Source organism: Convolutriloba macropyga, chromosome 6, assembly GCF_964194025.1.
Source record: "Convolutriloba macropyga chromosome 6, txConMacr16.3, whole genome shotgun sequence".
Lineage (NCBI taxonomy): Eukaryota > Metazoa > Xenacoelomorpha > Acoela > Convolutidae > Convolutriloba > Convolutriloba macropyga.
In genome coordinates, this window is record NC_134473.1 from 51318835 (window position 1) to 51341128 (window position 22294).

Consider the following 22294-nt stretch of genomic DNA (forward strand, 5'->3'; position numbering starts at 1 on the left):
TTGGGGCTGTTTTTAAGTTACGTCCTCATTGAATTACGAGCAAAAATTATGAGACGAAATGCGATTTGGCATTATTATTGTTAGTCCAACATTTTTCAAAACTAGGGGAATAATTATAGCAGGCAAGGCAGGCTTTTTCTTCAACCAAATTTTCATTTTTGTATAGACATCGCAGAGAAAAAGAAAACCTCTGGCATCTTAAGGCTAGTTTTCATTTTTAATTTAAAATTTACCAATTTTAATGCAAGTTGAAAGAGGGGGGACACTTGAAAAATTGAAGGAAGCCGGAACAAAAAGAAAAGGATGGGAGCTGTATTTCGGGGAGATTGAACAAAAGTTCTGTAGCTGTCTTTTTTATCCATATTTATTCAAAAACACAAAAAAAACTGCAGTAAATTCTTAAAAATATAGCAACTAGAAACCCAAAAAAAACCTTAATTAAACATTTGTAAACGGAATAAACAATCTAAAACCGACAAAACGAAGATTGTTGAAAAAGTTTTTGGTTAACTTTTGCTGGTTTCGTACTTACTTTTTAAAAGAAAAATTAGATTTTATTGTTCCGACCCCTCCTGTGGGGGGAGGAACTATATACTTAAATGGGTTTTTTTTTGTTCAGTCAATTTTGGCCGATCGATATATTCATCGTAGAGAAATGTGAGTGGTATCATTAGAAAGCTCGTCCAGCGTAGAATTCGAAACTAAAAAGATTTTTTTGAAATTCGTTTTTTTTTTCGAGGAGTTATCGATGATTGAAGTTTTGTGTGAAAACGGGATAATTAGCATGATTTTGCTCACATTTAGTGAAATTTTTCTTCAAATTAAGATCTTTTTTTAAGAAAAATATTAATTCAACATTTGATTTCATGCCACAAAATCAATCAATTTCGAGTCCCTAATAGACGAAAGGCGATAAAAAGTCTAGTTATGGTCTCATAGGGACGTTAACTATCAAAAAAATTCAAATTATACTTGCGAGCTCTTTTTTTAAGAAATTTTTCATATCTTTTTTGTTTTCTTAATTCACCTATAGACTAGTGACTTCTCATACCAAAGTTTCGTTAATGAGAAACCTGATTTACAGTCTAATGAAGCCCAATGAATAAAAAATTTGTTTTCGAGGAATCGCTCGTGTTTTTTTTTTTGGCTTCGACTCATAGTTTTCGTAATTTTAAATGAAATTTTGATTTTCTTTTTGAGATTTTCCTAATTTTTGGAGCCCTGTGGCATATAATCGTTGACTATAAGTGCGATAAGTTTCGTAATGATTAATAGTTGAACATATCTAGAGCTTTGCTTGCGAAGCTAACGGCTGTCAAGACTTTCGGGAATTTTTTTGATTTTTCGGGAATTTTTTTAACATTAACCGATCCTAAGATTCTTTTCGTGAACATTAAGTCAGTCTCAGTAATGACAGGACCCCCTTCCTTTCTACTGCAACCAAAACTATTCTGGTTAGTGGTTCTAGCCTCTAACTATTTGCTATATTACTTCAATGCCACAAGATTCCAAAATGAAAAAAATTTTTTGGATTTTTTCTTATTATTGGTCGCTCTTGATATCTTATCATACTATCCTGATGCTAATTTTTCCATTGGCTTAGAGCAAACGTTCAATGTATCATGGTTAAAGTTCTCAGAGAAAAGCTTATGGTTTAAATGGCTTCGACACTTTCTTCTCGCTCATTTATTGAATTTTTGCTTTTTGCCTGTATTTGTTGTTGTTTCCATAGTCATAAGACTTTTTGTAATGTCATATTGATTAACTACGCACGACCAATATCCGTGGACTCAAAACGAGGCACAATTGAGCGTATTTATTGGTTTCCGTTCAAAGCTATTGATTTAATGGCTGATAAGACTTTAAAAAAGATATTTCGAGAATTTTTTTAACATTAACCGATCCTAAACTCAATTTCATGATCATGAGCTGTAAGTCAGTCTCAATAGTGATAGAACCCCCTTCCTTTCTAGCGAAGCCAAAATTAATCTGGTTAGCGGTTCTATCTTCTAACTATTTGTTATATGACTTCAATGCCACAAGACTTCAAAATTAAAAAAAAATTGGATATTTTCTTATTATTGTTTCCTCTTGAAATCTTTTTTTCACATTATCCTGATACTGATATCCCTCATATGCTTAGAGTAGACTTCAAATGGATCAAGGTTAAAGTTTTCAGAGGAAAGCTTATGGTTTAAATTGCTTCGAGACTTTCTTCTCGCACTTTTCTATTGAAATTTTGGTTTTGCCCGTATTCGTTGTTGCTTCCATAGCCATAAGACGTATTGTGATGTCTTATTGATCAACTAGGCAGTTCAAATATCTCTGTCCTCAAATCGAAGCATAACAGAGCGTATTTATTGACTTTTGTTCAAAGCTATTGAATTTAATAGCTGTTAAGACTTTATAAATGATTTTTCGGGAATATTTTTTTAACCTTAACCAATCCTAAACTTATTTTCGTGAACTGTAAGTCAGTCTTAGTAACAACCGAACCCCCTTACTTTCTACGTGAACCAAAGTTAATCTATTTAGCGGTTTTATCTGCTAACTATTGGTGTTATGACTTCGATGCACGAGTTTTCCTTATTTTTTTAATTTTTGGATATTTTTTCTCATAATTTTGGTTCCATTTGGAATTTTACCAAATTACCCTATTATTGATTGTTGCATTGTATTAGAGAAGATGTTGATTGGATCATAGATATAGTTTTCAGTGAAAAGCTTATGCTTTAAATGGCTTCGACACTTTCTTTTCGCACTTTTCTACTTAATTTTTGGATTTTGCCTGTTTTTGATGGTTTTCATAGTCAATGTTTTACTGTAATGTCTTTTTGATGGCTTATGAATAACAAATGTCCTTTTTGCCTCCTCGAGGCTCAACATAGCGTATTTTGTAGCTTCCGTTGAAAGCCATTGAATTTAATTGCGTTCATACTACGGTTTTTCTCAAAAATTTCGTGGTTTTAATGTATTTGTTCATGTTTGTTGACTCATTGGAGTCAATTTGTTAAAAATAGTATCCCGTTGCTGTTAAAAAATTATTTAAAAGTGGAAAAGTTTATTTCTTAAAAGCTCCGAAAATTTTCTCGCTCATTTTTTTTTTTAATTTTCTCTTTTTGCCTGCGTTTTTTATTCTTTAGGTAGTCGTAAAGTGTTGACCAGTCTCATAAGCTTGTAATTAAGGATCAAAAGAATTATGTTACCCAAAGCAGTAACTTTATAGCGAATAGTTTTGAAGTTTATGATTATATACATTTTTAAGAGTTTTCAGGATTTTTCATTTTCTTTTTTAAGTTTTTGTGGTTCTTTTCGTCAACTTGTGATTTTTTTCATCATTGAGAGGTCCCATACAATTACTTGTTTTTTAAAAATTAACACGGTTACCGATATTATGACGTGATTGATGTTTTGTTTGTTGGACAATATGCGTTTTCATAAAAAGTTATGTGAGTGGTGTATTTGTGTTTCTTCTTCTCTTCCATTAGCACAATCGCGTAATAACACATCCAAATGATTTTCAATTATGGCCCAATTGAACTTATTTATTCAATATAATTATAACTGAATTGGTATAATTAACAAATGGAATAGCAGTACATAATTTTCAGACAGCTAATAATTTCAATGGCACCAATAATTTGTGTTTTCGCAATGTTTGTTAACTGCTGTTCGTTTTTTTGAGCTCTTCTGCTTCTCTGGTCCATTATGATGGCTTAGTCTAACCAAATTCAGGCCCTACTGGTTTAATTCTGACTTTTTAGTAAATTTATCAAGAATTATTTCGATAAAAGCCAATGATTTTTAAGACATTTGAAATTATTTGGTTTGAAAAATGTTAATTGATTTTTGAATATCTCCTCTCTATTTCTTCTGTTTGTCGACTTGTTACCTAGTCTTATTAAGGAAAAATACTATCTGCAGCGGAGTTAGGAAAAACTAATGTTGTGTAGTTAGCGTTTTGTCTGATTGTAATTTGACGGTGATACTAGGTGCTTTTAGTTTTAGATTTTGAGTTTATGCCAAGCAATTTTCGTTTTTGCTTTTTTGTTGTTGTTATTGTTTTTTCTCGTAGTCTTTTTAATGGCAGAGGTCCTTGTAAAGAGGCATGGCATTACTTAATTCAAATATTAGTTTGGTTGTGCAACGATTTTTTTAAACTCAAACATCTATTTTTGTTTATCTCTTTGCCAAAAATTTAAGTCAAAAGACAGTTAAGTCAAAAATGTAGATAAGCGCGGGTCGGAACATCATGTGCAAACGCACATTAACGAGCCTCCTTCTTGTTTTATCAGGAGTTCAAATAACTGACATCACATAAGGTATTACCAAAACAGTCGCGTAATTTATAAAGTTAAGCTAAACTATCTTTTCAAAAATGCAATTTTAAACAATTTTAAAAATTCTTTTCGTTAAAAACTCTTTGCAATTGGCTCGGTATACTTGCACTGCAACAGAACTGAAAACCAATTTTCTTTCAAAGAAGACAAAAACCAAAAATGATCTTCAGCTATATTTTGTATTGTTAAAAACGTTTTATATAATCCTTCTTACATAAATATTGTTCTTTAACAAGCAAATAATTATGAAGTCTCAATTTTCAACATAAACGAAATCAAAAAGATTTAATTTTTTCGCAAACGAAAAAAGTCTTTAACTAGATTTTTCAATTCTTTTGTTTCCTAAACTAAACCTGGAAACCATGTCTACTGATTATCTAAGAGACGTTTTGATTGAAGCTGTTGAAAAGGATACACATAATTAGGACTAGAAATGAATTCAACAAAATATACTTTTGTGAATAAACAACGAAAACTCTTCATTTGTTGAATTCTCTTATTCTTGAAATCATTTTTAAAGATAAGTCTCTTCAGTGATAAATATTCTAAAAAAAAGCAAAAATTTCAACGCTTTGGATAAGAGGTTTCAGCAAACAGCAAATTAAATTGTATAGAGCGCAAAATTGTAAAAAGTAATAAGTTTCATCTATTTTATTTCTCTCTAGGACGATTTTGTGGAGCTCGAAACATAAAATTTAATTTCTTGCATTTAACAAATGAAATCAAAATGCCACAGAGTTCATAATTTGAAAAATGAAAATTTCATGATAAACGTCAAAGATTATAAGCATATTTTGATTGTTGATAGGCTAATCAATTTGTTTGCTTTCGATTTGCCACCAAATCACCAAAGTTGTGTGATGGAGATTATCGTGAATATGTTGTGTGTTTTTTTTTAAGAAACAGTTGTTGGGATAATGTCTGAAGGATTCTTCTACTGAGAAAAAAGCGAAACAAAATATTTGCAATTGCGCCTTTTTAATTCCATCGGGGGTCAAATATAAATTCAAGAGTTTTTCCTTTGTTTAATAGGAATAACAAAACTTTGTTGACTGATCAACTGAACAGATTTTTGAAATTACGTAAAAATTGCGCAAAATCCTTCTTGTTATTGATGTGTGTCTTAAAGCCCGAGAAAGGTTACCGTTAGACGAGTCGCATAGCCAAATCAACAGAGAAACAGAGAACTCAATTGACATGTAAAAATTACCACCAAATGAATCCAATTAAATTTAATTTTTATATCTAAAACATCTTGAGACAAAATATGAGAGTGCTCGATCATGAGCACTCTGGTTTCAACTTGTTCTAGACACTCTATTAAACAAAATTATCAAATCAAATGGATTGATTTGTCGATTATTTACGTCAACAGAATTTTCTGTGCGTTTTATTTGAAACAATACAAATGCGCTAATATAAGAAGCAACCAACTCCAAACAATTCAACACCATTCTTGATCAAATTTCATTTCCCAAAAACGCCTCACTTCTTTGAATTCATTCGTAATTGTTATAAAAGTATGCGGCTCACAATTTACGAAGAAGTGTCAAACCTGCATATGAAAATGATGAGGCCAATAAGAGGGACTAGAATAGCGAGTAGAATAGCCACGCCCACGCACATTGCGAATCCCAGTTGACTGTCCACCAACTGAAACAGGCTAATGCTGCCCAGATCGACAACGAAAACTCTGACATAACAGAAAATTTCTCTGCAAATCTGTCAAAAAGTTTTGTTAATTAGTTAACATAACCACTTTTAGTTCAGACTGCTCATAGATGTTTACAGAGCGTCGTCAAATTCTGGTTGAAACAAATTTAACCAAAATTGCCTTGTTACAAATTCTCTTAAAAATTTTGTTTTCAGTTCAAACATTTAGCTCAAATGCGGTGTAGCAACGATATTTGTTAAAGGCTCTAGGCAAGAAATTCTCGGCTTTTGAATAAATCATTGGTTAGAAAAGCTATAAATTAGAAGAGCTTTAAATCCGCCGTTATTCTGCCTCACTTCATGAAATAATAGCGTTTAAATGATTGGAAGTACAATTATATTGTTCCATAAACTCTACTGATGCCCATTTCTCAAGTAAAAACGAACGACATAAGAGAATACTTTAAATGGCATAAAATATGCAAAAAGCATTCTTACCGTGTCCTGGTACTCTTTCGATTGCCATATATCCGAGAAAGTGACATTCCCAGCTATCGCTTTTCTCATCAGATCTAAACACAAAGCATCTCAAATAATCATGCACCTTATAATCGGGCATGAGCCAAATGGGCCTGAGAAATAAGATAAAAAGCAACAGCTGTTTTTTTTTTGAAAAAACTGATCAAATAGGAAATTCAAAATTCTGACACTTTAAACACGTCAATTGAGGTGTTAATAAAAACCGAGAAACTATTAAAAAAAACAGAAGATGTGAGTATTGATCTTAAACACCATATGGCTAAAACTGATAAAATATATCTGTGGAATTTTAAAAATATAGACAACTATTGAATTATTGTCAATGCATGCAGACTATTTCAGAAGACGCGTACGGCCAAAAATTTCTGTACGCCAATTTTTGGCTTTCAAATTAGTGTGAAGAAGTAGCAAATTCGATACTAATAAATCTTATTCGGTTAATCTTTAGAATCATCTGAGTGACAAATTCAGCTGTTGCTAATGTCTTTAGATTATCAGCTAAATCAAAATTTTTATTGAATAGTTTTCTAAAATTGTTTACTGATCTGAAAAATAAAACTCTTTTGAGAACTGATAGTAGAAATTGGAAAAAGAGTTGCACACACCTTACCCAATGCATTGAGATCTGTTTAATCATTTTCATATCCCGTTAAGAAGCATTGGCATACAAGAAAGATTAATCCTTTTATGAATTTAATGTTTCAGCTGAGTTCACTACGCCTAATTACTCTCATCTCAATCAAGGTGTTATATTTAAACAAAATAATCTCTCATATTTTTTAAGATTCTCTCAATTAAGTTACTTAAAGACCTGAAATCAAATAGTCTCTATTTTTAGAATTTCGCTTTAGATTATTAGCAAAAATTATTTGAACAATCGTTTACTTAAAAGTACGACTGACTCAACTATTCTCGGCACAGCCCGACAGCTAACTTGTTTAGTTACAAAATCCTCATCAGTGAGGATCCCAAAGAATCCGGTTTTTAAAAAATCATTTTTGAAAACAGGCAAATTTTTGTGACAGCACGTTAATAATAACTCTGGCCTCACGATGATAAAAATGCTTAAAAGGTGTCATTTCTTTTTTCTGGTTTTCCAACTTTTATTCGACATTGTCTGCTTAGTAGTCTTTTCTGTTTTGCATAGTGCAGAGTGATAATTGGGTTCTTGAGTTAAAAAATCTAAAAACTATTGTTCAATATTTTTCAACAAGGGGGGATTCTCAATACGAGGCTGGCTTTCTAACTGCTGTCAAATTTTCACTTTTTGTTTGCGCATCACAGGGAAAAACACCATTTTGTAGCCCTAAGGATCTAGTTTTGATACTTTGTGATTTATATAACAAATTATAAGAAGTTCAAAAAAGGAACACTTCAAAATGTCGAAGCAAAAATCGACAAGGAAGAAGGGGAGATGTTTGATAGCCACCGACAATTCTTTACAATGTTGAGCCTAAAAATTAACGTTTCAAACTAATTGACAAATTATTTCGAAAAAACAAAATTAATTTTTTTCAACAAAATTTTAATAAAAACATTTTTTCTATCCATTTCTCGGTTTTCTGGTGATCAAAAACTATTGTAAGAACCAATTTTCTGCTGTATTGAACCATTTTTTTGGAAACTGAAGAGTTGTTCAGACAAATTAGCAAAATAGCTCTCACAAGAGCAAAAATAAACATTGAAAATTTGAAACTAAAAGCAGAAAAACAATTTCTTTTCTAAATTCTAGTGTTGTTTTCGCGAACATATCTTATTTCATCAAAACTAACCATTTCAGTATCCTCAAAACCGTAGAGACCTTAAAAACGGTTTCAATGAATGAACATCACATCAACCAAATTCATTATTGAATAGTGAAGATTAAAATCATTCTATTTACATTCCTTATAATGCCAGAGCAGATCGATCAAAATAAGCTCGTCTAATGTAATGCAGTAGAGAAAAATTTGAAAGTCAAAGACTTTGTGGATCATCAGGCTTAAAAATTTAACACAAATGCTCATAATTTTTTTGACAATTAGAAGAAAATTATTCAGTTCTCGGTATTTAGAAAAACCAACTATTTTAGTGATGGTGGAATTCCTCACATGAAAACAAACAGTTTTGATAAAATACTTCAATGAAAATTTTATTTTCTTTTTCAATTCATAAAAAATCATTAAATGTTCCAAAGAAAGAAAAAAACCAGAAAATAAACCTTACTGGCAACCAATATTCATCAATGCTACTAAAAAGAGCCATTAACGACAGCCATTAATGTTCCCCACATGTTAAGGAATTTTCAAATTTTAGAAAAAATGGTCACACGTTAAGGTTCTGAAAATAATAAAAAACCAAAATTGTGTTTCATAAACTTAGTTTTCAACACATCTTCGAGCTATTTGAAAAAAAATCATATCAAGTTCTAGCGTCAATTTTACTATTACTGATACAATTGCCTAAAGAAGTCAATACCTATTTTTCCAGATTCAACAAAAATGACCTAAAGAGAACGGTGACGAACTATGAGTGAAGATTAGTTGCCGAAAAGAAAAATAGAAAAGGTCTTTTTGCTGTCGGGGTTTGTTTTTATTTGTGTGTGTGAGGGTTTCTGGGGATGTATTTGTTTGTGAAATGTGTGTGGGATGTGTGTGAGTGTGTGTGTGTGTGTGTGTGTGTGACAGAGAGAGAGAGAGAGAGAGAGAGAGAGAGAGAGAGAGAGTTAGTCTGAGAGAGTTAGTTCTTTTAAATGTTTGATACAATAGTTTTACATTACTTCCTATTTGTTACAAACTGGGCTTTAAATATAGCTAAAAAAGATGCGTTTCTAAATCTTGCTAATAACACCTCCGCGAAAATTTAATTGTTTCATCATGCTCATTAAACATCAAAAATGTCAAAATGTTTTTTAAAAAATAATATTTTCATTTCTAAATTTAGTGCTAAAATGACAATTACTTATACAATTGCCTCAAGAAGTCCACACCTAGTTATTTAGAACATAACAAATGGGACATAAATGAGCAGAGACGAACATTGAGGTTACAAGATCAGTTGCCAAAACGGAAATGTTTAAAAAATGTTTTTTTTTGATGCTGGGGTTTCTATTTGTGTGTTTGTTTGTGTGTAACGTGTGCAAATTGTGTGTAATTTTTTAATGTTTGTCTGTGTCTGTGTCTCTAAAATTCTACTAAACTTATCTGGGACGATAAAGAACGAGTTAAAGAGTTTTCGTTTTTGTCTGCGAAAAAAGACGGCATAATTTTTGGTTCAAACAGTACAAGTTATTTTCTCCGTTTCATATAAGTTGCTTTTGGATAGTCACAACAGTCCCTCTGACAGAATTTAATGGTTGTTTATATAACCTTGAGTGCTATGTTGGAGCACAGTGTGTTACGCACCGATTCGCAAGAGCCATCTTGTTTATATGGATGCTAAGTTTTAAGTGTTGTTATGGATACCTACATTAGGAGTACGTGAGAAATCAAAACGACATTTTTCAGCAAAACAACATTTAACATAAAATCTGATTTTACAACCACTTTCGCTTAAACATAGGCCACTTAAATCTGTTTTTACCGGATTGTGAGTATTACCAGCAAAAGCAATAACTTGACAGCACTTAAAGCTGTATTATCTTTCTCTATATCATGTCAAGTTTTTGAGAGAAAAGATGTATTATGCAGTTGTTAATTTAAAGGCAGATGTAACAAACCTTTGCAACCTTGGGAAAAGAAATAAAAACGACATCCTTTGTTAGGAAGTTGCCTGCAAGCAACAAAACCTAAGAAATGTTGTAAGTTCAGAAAAAAAAACAAAAAAGAAATTGAGCTGCTATCGATTTTTATCCAGTACGTTTAAAGAACACAATGCAACATAAAGCAAGTTCCACTTTGCAAATGTAAATATTTGTGCAAATTCCAACACTTTCCGACCTAAACTAAGAGTTATTTCATAACACTTCAAAAAAATTGTGATCTATTGTTTTTAATTCATGGAAATGACCATCCTTTAAAATCAGACAAAGATGCTACTTTCAGATATTAAAAATGGGGAAAACAAGAGGAACTAGAGAAAAAAGAGAAAGAAGATCTAAGAAATCTTAAGCAATCGAAAACTGTCGATGTTTCATTTTGAAAATAGTTTGCATATTTACCACTCTTCGGCGTGCCTTACTTTTTAGCAAAACTTCCAAAAAGAATAAAAGAGCAAAAAAATCGAAGTCATTAACAAGCTTTTTAGCTTCATTAATTATACTGAAAATTAACTTGAATATATGTTTAGTACTCATAATTTGTGTTTTTCTCATGATCCTCAATCAAGTAAAAAAACTAATGGTCAAAATGTAGCACAAATATTTTCTAAGATTTTCTGAGAAGACGGAACTATCGTGTAATGTATGAAATTGCTAGCAAAATGGTTATTCTTAAAAATTTTCACCTTTACTACTGCTTGAGAAAAATTTTTCTCCAATTGTTTCTCAAATTGTTAGGGAATGTTGCACTCCGCAAATAAGAAAAACCAGTAGTTTCGCAAAACAACATGTAGCGCGAAATGTAAAATTTAGTTTCAGGGGTTTGGTTTCACTGCTTTTTCCCGATGCAAAAAAACTAGAATCTGTTTTCGGGCTGCTTATAAAAATTGCAAAAATTGCAAAAGTTTGCAAAAACTTGATTAGGCGAAAGGAAATTTGTCGCCGTTAGGCGAAAATTTTGAATTAAGGTTTTGTGGAAACTAGGCGAATAAAAAAGACACTTAAAGGAGGTACTGCGAATTAAGCGCAGTAATATAATGTAATTAGGTGACTGTATTAACTGAATTTTTTAAAAAAAAAGCCTGAGAATTTTAAAAAATGAACAGAATTTTCAAATTTTGATTATTTCCAAGATGTAGTTGAACTCTACCGCTAATTTTTGAGCGTTTTTTTTCAACTAGTAGTTCTAAATTAATTACATTAAAGCTATTGATAAATAAATTAGAGAGTCACCATTCTTTTCTTGTTACATTTTTTTTTAAAAAAACCAAAATTATTGGCCGTGATGACACTGAGTACAATAAAAGATATGCGAAACATTGAAAACAATGATACATTTTTGCATATAAGTTTAACAACTCTTTTGCATGTAATGACGACTGTTAGAGACGCCTGACAACTTTATAACATCCAGTGGATTTTAATGTACCTCTTTTTAAGTCTTTTAAGTACTATTCGCCTAATTTCCACCTAACTTTAGCCCAAGATTTTTGCCTAATGGCTATAAAAATTTCGTTCACCGTATCGAGTTTTTGCCGAATATCCCATTCCCTTGGGAATATCACAACGAGGAGTATTTCTGCCTTTGATTGGTTTTGAATCGATAACATAACTGCTTTCACATTGCAGTTCACGCTCAATTTCAGTGTATTTAATTTTAATGACTCGGTTAGCTCATTTCCTTTGATGTTTATGGCTAAGCAATCAGTCATTTAATGAAAGCGTTATGTGAAGCAGATTGCTTTTTAGGCTAGACAAGAGTCATGAGAACCGATTCAGCTAAGGCTTCACCGTCGGATATTGGACTGAAAAGTGAACCTTTTTCCTAGCATTAGTGCTAGGGAAAGAAAAAATTAAAAAAAACACCCGGAAGCGACTCAAAGCGACTCTCTTCCAAAACAAAACCGTAACTGCAGCCGCCACCGCCACCATTTTTGCCCAAAAATTATCTTTTAATGGAGGTTTGGTAACAAAATAAGTAACCTCTTGATAATCTCTTAATAATATTATTATATTTTCCCATAACGGTGAAACGCGAGATTTTTCTTCTTAAGAAATTCGATGGTCTTCATTTTCTAACCGCTCATTTTCCAAATAAAGCAACTGTAGTATTTTTAGACTGCACCTCATATAAATGAAATTCTGATTTTGTTTAGACGAGTAACTTGGTTATGTCCGAACTTTCCTTCATTGATGCAAAACAAAATTATTTTGTTAGTAGTCTAAAGTACTTTTTAAGAAGCATTGGGATACAAAAATATTAAACCTTTTTTTTACAAAATTAATGGTTCAGTAGAATTCGCGACAAAAAGGTGATAACTGGGTTCTAGAGTCAAATTTTATTTCTGCCACCCCAAAGAAACATTGGGAAAGCATAAGACAAATAACATTCTTGGAAACTGAACTAAGTAATGAAAGAAAAGAAAAACAAAATTTATATCTCAGGGAGGCAATATATCTATCATTTTGAAATCGCATCATTTTCAAATAATTTAAAAACAACTCTCTTTTGTAGATGTCTGTGTCAAAATGATTTTAAACTATGGCGAAACTATAAACTACCAGGAAGAAACAAAGAAAACAGTTGAAAATTCAAAGGCGGAAAAACACTAAATAACGAAAGCGAAGCGTAAGAAATTTTGCAAAAAGGTGCAGACCGATATAAAAAATAATAGGAAAATGATAATAATAAATCCAACAATTTTTTAACCTCATTATTTCAAACGAAATCAACTGAAAACAAAAAAATAAAAAAGAGGACAGAATCTAGAAATTTTTTCACAACGCATACAGGAAAAGCAAACAAAACTATAGATAATGGTAACAACTCAATGCATATATTTTTCAGAAAAGGGTTCCAAACACTAGAACGCGCTTTGTATGAACATATCCCAAAGTAGTAACAGAAAGCATCTTCATAAATTTCAATTTTGGAAATAAAGTGTCAAGAAATTTCAGTAGAAAAACAGTTAGAAATGATCATTAACTCATTCAGAATTGGAGGTTCGCCAAAAATTCAAGAGCGATCCTCCTGCTAAAGCAAAAAATGAAACAAGAATTTTAAGTATCCAAACAACGAAACATTTTGCCAAAAATGCCAAAAAATGAAAAATGCCAAAAAAAATAAAAAATTTTGATGAATTCCAAAATTTAACATCTAGCAAATTTAAATGATACAAAATTGACATCACTGATGGCATACAAAAAGCCATATTCTAATTAACCAAAGAAAACATAAACAAAAATCAGAAAAAGTGAAAGAGAGCTACTAAATTGGATTAAAGTCTATGAATTAAAAGACCTAACGTCAAAAAAAGAAGCCTTCAAAGCATCACAAGGGACTTTACCATACACGCTGATTACATAAAAATCAGCTCACAGATTAAAAAAATATATTGAGAAATCCAAAAATTAACAGAAAAATTCAGAAGTATGAGCCAATTTTACGCATAAAACTCATTAAGACTCTATGATCAATTCGAGAGGTTTATATTTTGATTCATGATCGATCACAAACATCTACAAACAAACAAACTAGAACAAAAAATATGAACCCAGGGGACAAATAAGAGTTGAAAACGGTTATCTATAAGCGCAATCCCGCAGAGCGTGATCAGAAAACTTCAATCGCTCAGAAAAAAATTAGTTCACATCGATTTTACTCTTTCGCAATTAGGTAAAACCACCGCCTGAACAAAAAACACTTCCAGCGAGAAAAAAAGAACCCAAAAAACCCAAACTCCTCTTTGAGTCATAATAAACGCTAGAAACTAAAGAACTGAAGGTGGGCGCCAGCGGAATTAAGGAAACAGGAATCAACATAGAAGTTCCAATAATATAGAAAATAAAAAACAATCAACGTTCACATTAAGGTGTAAAAAGAACTTTAATGGAGCAACCCTCGTGCTTTGGAATATGAAGTTACTATCCTAATTGTAAGATTTTTGAGCTATATTTGCTAGGTCAATTTAGAACAATCGATCTCTTTACGAGAGAAACTAAATTGGTATCTTTAGAAATCGCTTGAAAAATGATCCAACTCTTGAAGAGAACTGAAATGCTCAATTGTTCCTGGAAAAAAATCGTATCATTTTCAAAACTAAATATTTCTAGCTTTTCAACGCTCCCAGAAACGTCTAGATACTTGAAAGACGCAAAAGGTAAATTATCGAGAAAAAACTGGCAGCATAAAAGGCACAGTATGAATTGCAAAGATGGTCTTCAATTTTCTTCAACTATCCATTTTAACAATGCATGTTTTGAGGATTTTATTCATTGTTAACAGAATAAATTTCTATGGCTTGAATTACTTTGTTGCATTACTGGAGATAGATTGCCTCACGTAAAACTGTTTGAGGTACACCGCCATTTTATAATTATTTGAGTGAACATTGAGTGAAAATACAACTTAATTCAACTGCTCAGCATTAAAGGTTAAATTTTCATTAATATCGTTACCCCTTGAAATAGAAGCAGATATTGACCAAAAAATCAGTTTTTGAACTTCGATGGGACAAAATTGAGACTTAAAGTTTTCAAGCTTCTTAAGTTTTCTCCCCTCATTTTAAACCAAAAAGTGTAATATAAATACTTTAGGAGCAATGTTTCTTTGAGCTGATTGTCCTATAAATTGAGCTAGCCACATAATTTAATTCATTTCAAAAGCAAAAAAGCAAGGTCAGGTTAACATCAGATTTACTACGCTGAAAAGAGTTTCAATTATCAAAAACATCCAGAGATGAAAGAGAATTTGCATTTAATCATCAGTCTTGTCAAGCAGAAAAACGTAAAAAATCTCAGCTTCTCGAAATTAAATATTAAGAATCTCAACACTCGGGCAAACTGTTGATTAAGCATACGATAAATTGAACTCACGATTTTAAAAAAAGTGCTAAGTTTTTATAAAACATCTTCACAAGTCTGAAAAACTTCCTGTTATCATCAGGCCAGCGCAATTTAAAAAAAAATTGGGGCTAAATTCATTCACTGGAAAATCTTGGTTCTCGAGCGATCATTAAAATCAGCTCAGTTTGAATTATCAATGGAACCGTACTCGCTACTATCTTAGATAACTCTTTGAGTTATTTCTCCTGTATTCGCTCCAAAATATTTTACGCCAATGATTTAAAAAACCATAAGATGAAAACTAAACTTTGAGCTCCCCTCCCAATGAGTGAGACGTCAAAAACTCATCAGAATTTATTGTCCCATCTCATTGGATGACATAATATCTGACAAAGACTCCCCCGTTTAACGGGTGAGACCAGGAATCAAAGAGTAGCTTGTTTCATATTTCCCTATAATCTCGAGTCTCTTGCAATCAACATGATAGCGGACCGACAAATTGCTTTAACAGAGACCGATTGTAATAACCTAGTGAAAGCTAAAAATTACCCCGCAGGCTGCAAACTTCTGTTACCAGCCAGAGTAGCGATACCTTTGAGGGTCTTCCGAACTGTTTTCAAAAATCCTTCGAACGACTGGAAGACCGAGGAATTAATTAACCTCCAACTTTGTTACATTTCTGGGCGTACTTTTTGTACTTTCTGTCCGTATCAACTGAGAGTGCAAAACCACTCTTCTCCAATTATGCGATAAGGCCTGGTTACAAGGGAGAAGTTACGGTAACATCCAACTGACCCCATTTCTATACAGGTAAGAAAAAAATATCCGGTCTCCCATTACGTCTAGGGTCCCAGATTTACAGAAAGGACATTTTTTTCTCGTTTTCGTACAGCTTAACACCCAGTCGATAATTAAGAGCAACGGAGAACTCATTCGAAGATAAGTGTATCCGAGGATCTGGAATTAGGGCTCCGGATAGCCACGCACTTGATTGTGCTACGGAGAGAGATAGCAGACGAGCTTTTTCTCTAGAGGAGTTTTGTCTTCCTAACAAGTTGTCGTTAGCTGAATCATCAAGTTCAACATTTTTTTGGAGGGATGCCTGATCAAAGTTTCGCCTAATTCTTCAGTTGTCTTAACAAATGAGATTTCTTCAATTGGATTGTATCCTATTAGTTTTTCCACCAAAACAGAGGATTGGAAAACAGAGCCAACATATGCAGCCTGAAATGGATCAGTTGATTTTTTATTCCAACAGCAGTTTTGTTGATTGGAAGGCATGCTTGATCCCATGAACTATATGACAACAAAACTCCCAAAATGTGCCTTCAAAAATTTGCTACTTTAATACTAGAAGCATTAAATTCAGTTCTCACCTAAAACAAATGCTCTTTGATCGCTTGAATTGTGGCATAAGAATTCTCCCCTATTTGATGAGATATCGAGCACTTTCGCGAAGATATGGAGAATTTTTTTTAAAACTAAGCGATATTAGAGTTGTTTCAACGGTTTACATTTCATCGAGGTAAATTTACGTTAACTTTAACTAGGCCGAGCATACGGTTGCGAGAAAGTGATTTTTCATGGTTCTGCTGCGATATATTTATTTTCCAGAAGTTTGGAAGCGATTTGAGGACAAATTACTGACCCGTTAAATTTATCGCAAATTCTTGACTAAGATTCGGTTAGTTAAAATAAATTTACAATAAATCTTGTCACTGACCGCAAAAGATCAGGCTAAATTTAACATAACTATAAATTAAAATCAGGAACTTTTAAAGTAAATTTATCTCAAACTTTATAATGTAAATCACTAATCTTTCCAGGAAAAATCAAATATTTTGTTTACCTCAGCCGCTCAGTTGATTTCAAAGTAACTTAAGGCAAAAGTTCAGATGGTGATCCATTTTATTCAGGTGAATTTCAGGTGGTGGAGGTAAATAAATACACTTTCCGCTTAAGAAAAATTAACTGAGAATTCCATTGAGAGTTATCTCGTGTGATTTTATACACAAGATAATTTTTCTTACGTTCTTATTGATTAGAGAAGTCTTCTTGCGGTCAAGCGTATGATTTTAAAAAATGGTTTTAATAAGAACATCGGTGAACATCTTGCTTTCATAGTTTTTTTCGTGAAAGCACATGAAAAGAAAATTATAAAAAATGTTACGAAAGCTTCGTATAGTTTGAAACTAGAAACCATGAACGTCACTCGAGATCAACTTTGTGACCCCAATCTATCGTGCTTCAAGTATTGCAGCTTCCCTTAGTAAAATTTTATTGGGCGGACAAGTAAATCGTTTACATTTTCATGATTTTGCGCGTGAAGTATTATAGTTTCATGTGCAAAACGCCGAACGGCCATGTGAGCTCTCACACGAAAAATCGTTTTCCTTTACATGAGAAATTACTCAAAAACTCGAGTAAATCACGTGCCCTAGTCGTTTTCAGGTTGTGTATTTGCAAGAATCTTGCAAGACAAACTTTTTCTTACAAGATCTTGCAAAATAAACTTTTTTGCAAGAATTTTGCAAGATCTTACAAGATAAACTTTTGGCCTAGACTAGGGTGAAAACTCGTGAAGGCCAACTTGACAGATGCGTGTGATTTTACACTAAAAATCACTTATATTGCGATTTGATCCTATGTGCCAGTTTTTCCCGGAAAATTTGTCAGTTCCTGCACCTTTTTTTATTTGATCCCATACCAGTACAATTTAGAGCGTAAAGTTCAAAATAACTTTTTCAGTTTGTTATCACATGTGGACTCACCGTAGATATCTTTTCCATAAGGCGGGTCCTTTTTGAAGTTCACATACTGCAGCATCTCATAGATTGCGTCATCGATATAACGAAGCAGGAAGCACTTCTCCTCGGGAGATTTAGTTATGTAATCATCTTCCGCGAACGGAGTGAATGTAATGTTCTCACCATCAGCGCTGATTACGTAATTCTTACTTGTTGCATCACCACTTTTCGCTGACGAATCCTGAGCCGAGGCCAAGTAGATAATACCATAAATGGTAATAAAGGTAAAAATGCTTGAACTAATTGATCGATACATAATTTTTAACTAGTGTAAGTAGCCAATGATGATTTTTCAATTCAAAACAATGAAATAACAAAAGTAAACAGTTAATAATTAATCGATAAGCGTTAAATAATTGAGAGAAAAATGTTTATTGAAAATAAAACCAAAAATCGGACAGCAAATTATGTAATCAAGACCCCCTCGATTTCAATGTTTCATAAGAGCGATTTCTGCTCAGATTTATTCCTGCTTTTTTCCTAATTTTTTGCATCATTTCTGTTCACTTTTAGTTCAACACGTTGGAATGAAAAGCAACTGAAAATCTCAATACGTTTGAAATAAGGTTTAAATAAGGAGATCAAAGATCGTTTGAAATAACTGGTAAATGAAAAAATGAAAAGAAGAGAGCTCCCTAAAAGTGTAGTAAAATTGAAAGGTAAATTTTGTGAATTTGCGCTAATTTAAAATATAATCCATAAACTGAATGTGCATTACCATATACATACACACATACACGTACACCTGCAACTGTGTGCTTTGCAAAGGCTAAATGATATTTCCTCTAAAATATCCTAACCGTTTTTTTGTTTCTTCAGTTTTTTAACTCAATGTTTTCATTTATTCCCCACTTTTCCAGCATTAAACTGTTTCCCTTCTGATTGTGCTGATTAGATTTCTGGAGCTATTTTCCAACTATAACTGCTGATTTCCTTGCCGTCTATCTTACTTTCATAGGCGCTGTTTTCTGCCAACAGTCACGTTAAGATATACCTATTAGTGTATGTATACGTGTGTGCACGTGTGCGTGAGTGTGTATGTGTGCGCGAACGTCTAAAACACAAAACTGCTTTTGAGTAAACAAGAAGCCTCCAATTTCACCAGGAAAAGGCCGTGAAATACGCTTGGGATAAAATAAAACTATAAGGAATAAAGAATAAACGGTAATAAGTACGTATAGCCTTATACACACACATACGCGCGTAAAAGCGTTTTTTGTGGTGTTAGATATATGCTTTATGTTTTACTATAGCAAAGGCTCTCGCTCTGTTTAGCATAAATAAATAATTTGAACGCTCTGCGCCTTATTCTACACTTTGTGCAAATAACCACTTTGCAAAAAAGGTATTATAGCTGGCCGTAAGTTGAGAAATACAAAAAACAGATATGATCGCGCGCGCGTGGCGCTTTTTTCGTTCCGCTTTTTGTAAAAAAAATCGAAAGTAACTAATTTCCATTCAGTGGAGAGCATAAAAAATACGCGGCCGGGTTTTTCAAGCTACACGGACCTATTTGCTATGTAGCATTGTGTAAATGAACATAGGCGCAATTCGTACCTTGCATGCATTGTGAGTTTTGTAGGAATGCTTTTTAGACTTGAAATGGGAGGCACGGAATAGCTATTCACACTAACACGCTATATAGAATATTCAAGTTAAGCGCCCTGAATTGTAAAAACACCAAATGTATTCCCACAAGTAAAATTTCTGCCCTCGCATGTATATAGTATATATGTACCCCCCGAAATAGTTATCTCATTCCTTTTCCTATATTTTACTCAAAATAGTTTGTAAGCTCATACTTAATAAATACTACATACAGTTAGCGCTGTATAATATATACCAACGAGAAAGCATTTGCTGCACAAATTTCTAGCGGTTCTTTGTTAAAATAAGCAGCTATTTTTGTAGCGGCGTGTAAAAAAATATCGAGCGCCCGCTATAAATTCTTACACCAATGTACCACTAGCTAGTTGGCACAAAATTCTGTTGGGAATGAAAATTTAGTTCCCTCGACTATCGATTTTCAAGCGGTTTATTTCGCATGGAGTGCTACTTCGCTAGTTGTAAAAATTATTTGTGGGTAGGGTTGTTCCATCAGCCTGCTTTTTGTGAGAGTTGAAATAGAAAAATATATTTCATTGACAATTTTCGAACGGCGGCCATTTGAAATCGTGTTCTCATGCAAGAGTTAATGAAATCAGGCCGAGTGTTCATTAAGCCTAATTTGTTAATCCATTCGCTATTCGGTATTTATTGAAATATTTAGCGCAAATCGATACACATGAAATTCAATTTCATAATTAAATTTCTTAGACAAAAACTATAGTGCAAACAATTCAATAACATTAAATAGAATTAATTGCTCAATCAAACTTCCAAAACATTTTTAAGGTCGACTGAGACGTCTGCTATGATGTACAGTTAAGCCACTATTAATTTGCCTGATAAACACAAAGTAAGCCGAAGGAAAAGTAAGCCGAAATGAAAGCAAGCCTAAAATTGCTTTCTATCAGAAATAATTTGTTGACAGTTGTTGCATCAAGACTGCTAATAGTATTTGCAATTCCCAGAACACCAACGAAACTTTTAATGCAATTTATATACTATCTCTTGAAGCTTTCGGCTAACTTGTCGCATTTTCCAAAATTCGGCTTGCTTGTCTATCGGCTTCCGTGACCGCCACCGAATTGTTCGACCATTGGCAAGCAGGAAATAAGTGTGAAAAGATATTGGCTGCTTGGTTTTTCACGCTTGTATGATACCAATTTCTTAACTGACCGCTTTTCATTCGACTGTTCTCCACAAAATCCCGCCAATATATCCTTCAAAAGCCCGCATTTTTTATAACAACTAGCAACCCACAGAGCGCTTTAAAAACACTATAACGTATAAGAACTGAAAATTTACTGTAATGCTTTTATAACCGAAAATAAATTCACCAACGCCTGTAACGATATAAATTCTCGAGACAGATTATATTCTAGCATGCAATGCACTGTTGTGTAAAGAGCAAGCAGCTTGCTTTTTAACTTCACAAAAAGTTTACCGTTCACAAAAATGATTTTTAATCTTGTGATTTTGGTTACAAAGACAAGAAATTAAAATTTTAATTAGCCACGAAAGGTGCGGCTTTAGTTTGAATGAATCGTGTGCGTGCGTATAAATTTTAGTTGAAATTTTTGCGTTTGGTACGCTTGGGTGCTTCAAAATAATGAGGTGATTGAAAGATAATTTTCAAGTATCAATCAATTTTTCTCAATTTTGGAGCCGAACAGAACGAATCTAGCATTAATAACTGAACTGAAAATTGAAAACGCTTTGCTCGTTTTTGAGTATGACCACAAGAGCACACTAGCTTTTGTTCTCAAAGTTAGAAGTTAAATGGAACACTCAAAACATGCAAGCCTAATGAACTCCATTCGAGAGTGCGGGTTTAAGAGGAATGTTAATACGATGCTAATGTTCCTGCCGAAATTGTCAAAAAAGATACGAATTAACTTATGAATTGTCTTTTTGGAGGCAAAATGCTCGAAAAATTTAAAAACAAATTCAATTGTAAACCCGCAAAAATTAATTAAAAGTTTTTTATCCAAATCGAACTATCACCAAAATTATACGTGATAAAAACTTTGTAAGGACTAAGAATTGAACGTGAAATTAATTTACTCAGGCAAATTTATAAAGTTATAAACAGCGAGCGGCGCAGTATGAACGAATTCTGTCTAGACAACAAACCTTTTGTCAATAAACAATCTGTCTCGAGAGTATGCGACTGCTCCGTCATTTTATCACCCCTCCCCGCACTAGGGACCACTTAGTGCGTCAACCGATCTGCGTTATACAAAATCGCTTTCAGTTTGAGTAAATAAAGTCAAAAATAGTACACATTGCTGTTCACAACGTATTATTTATCCGAAGTATGTATCGTTGATCCGAATAATTGCTGAATGACCGTACTTACAAAACTAGACAGAGTAGTCCAGACAAAATAGTCCAAAATAACAAATTCTTGCAGACAAAATATTTCCAGATAAAGTAGTCCAAAAGGCATACAATACGGAGTTCCAACCAATACAGTTCCAACTAAATTTTAGTTACGGTTGTAAATGTATCCAAGTGATAACTTCTGATGAACTGAAATGTATCCGCTCCGGCTTTTGTTATGCAAAACTTTTGAACAACAAAATATTCGCTATATTTAATGCTGCACGGTTGCCCAAAATTAAAAGAAAAACTATTGTTACATGCCTCGTAAAATGTACAGCTACTCATAGATCTGAGGCCCTAATACGCAAGGACTAAATGCCGATTTTGGGAACAAAGGCAGCAGAAAAAGTTTCCACTTTTAACCCGATGGAGATTTTATGCGC

At 32.9% G+C, this 22294-nt stretch overlaps 1 protein-coding gene across 6 annotated transcripts in view; it reads right to left on the reverse strand.

Annotated features, from left to right (window-relative positions):
- The window catches only part of LOC142341739 (prominin-1-A-like), a 105833-nt gene extending 86487 nt beyond the window's left edge, over positions 1–19346 (reverse strand). For 4 of the 6 annotated variants that reach the window (XR_012759125.1, XM_075392912.1, XM_075392915.1 and 1 more), the window contains exons 1-3: positions 17886–18887; positions 6492–6565; positions 5896–5993 (exon numbers count right to left, since the gene is read on the reverse strand). Coding sequence is in view for 5 of the 6 variants with exons in the window: in XM_075392912.1 (XP_075249027.1) it covers positions 5896–5993; positions 6492–6565; positions 17886–18177 (464 nt within the window). In the remaining variant the exon portion in view is untranslated. Of the gene's footprint in view, positions 1–5895; positions 5994–6491; positions 6566–17885; positions 18888–18973 lie in introns of those variants that run through there. The other 2 variants (XM_075392913.1, XM_075392914.1) reach the window with 2 other exon arrangements.
- Positions 19347–22294: the final 2948 nt, after the last annotated feature.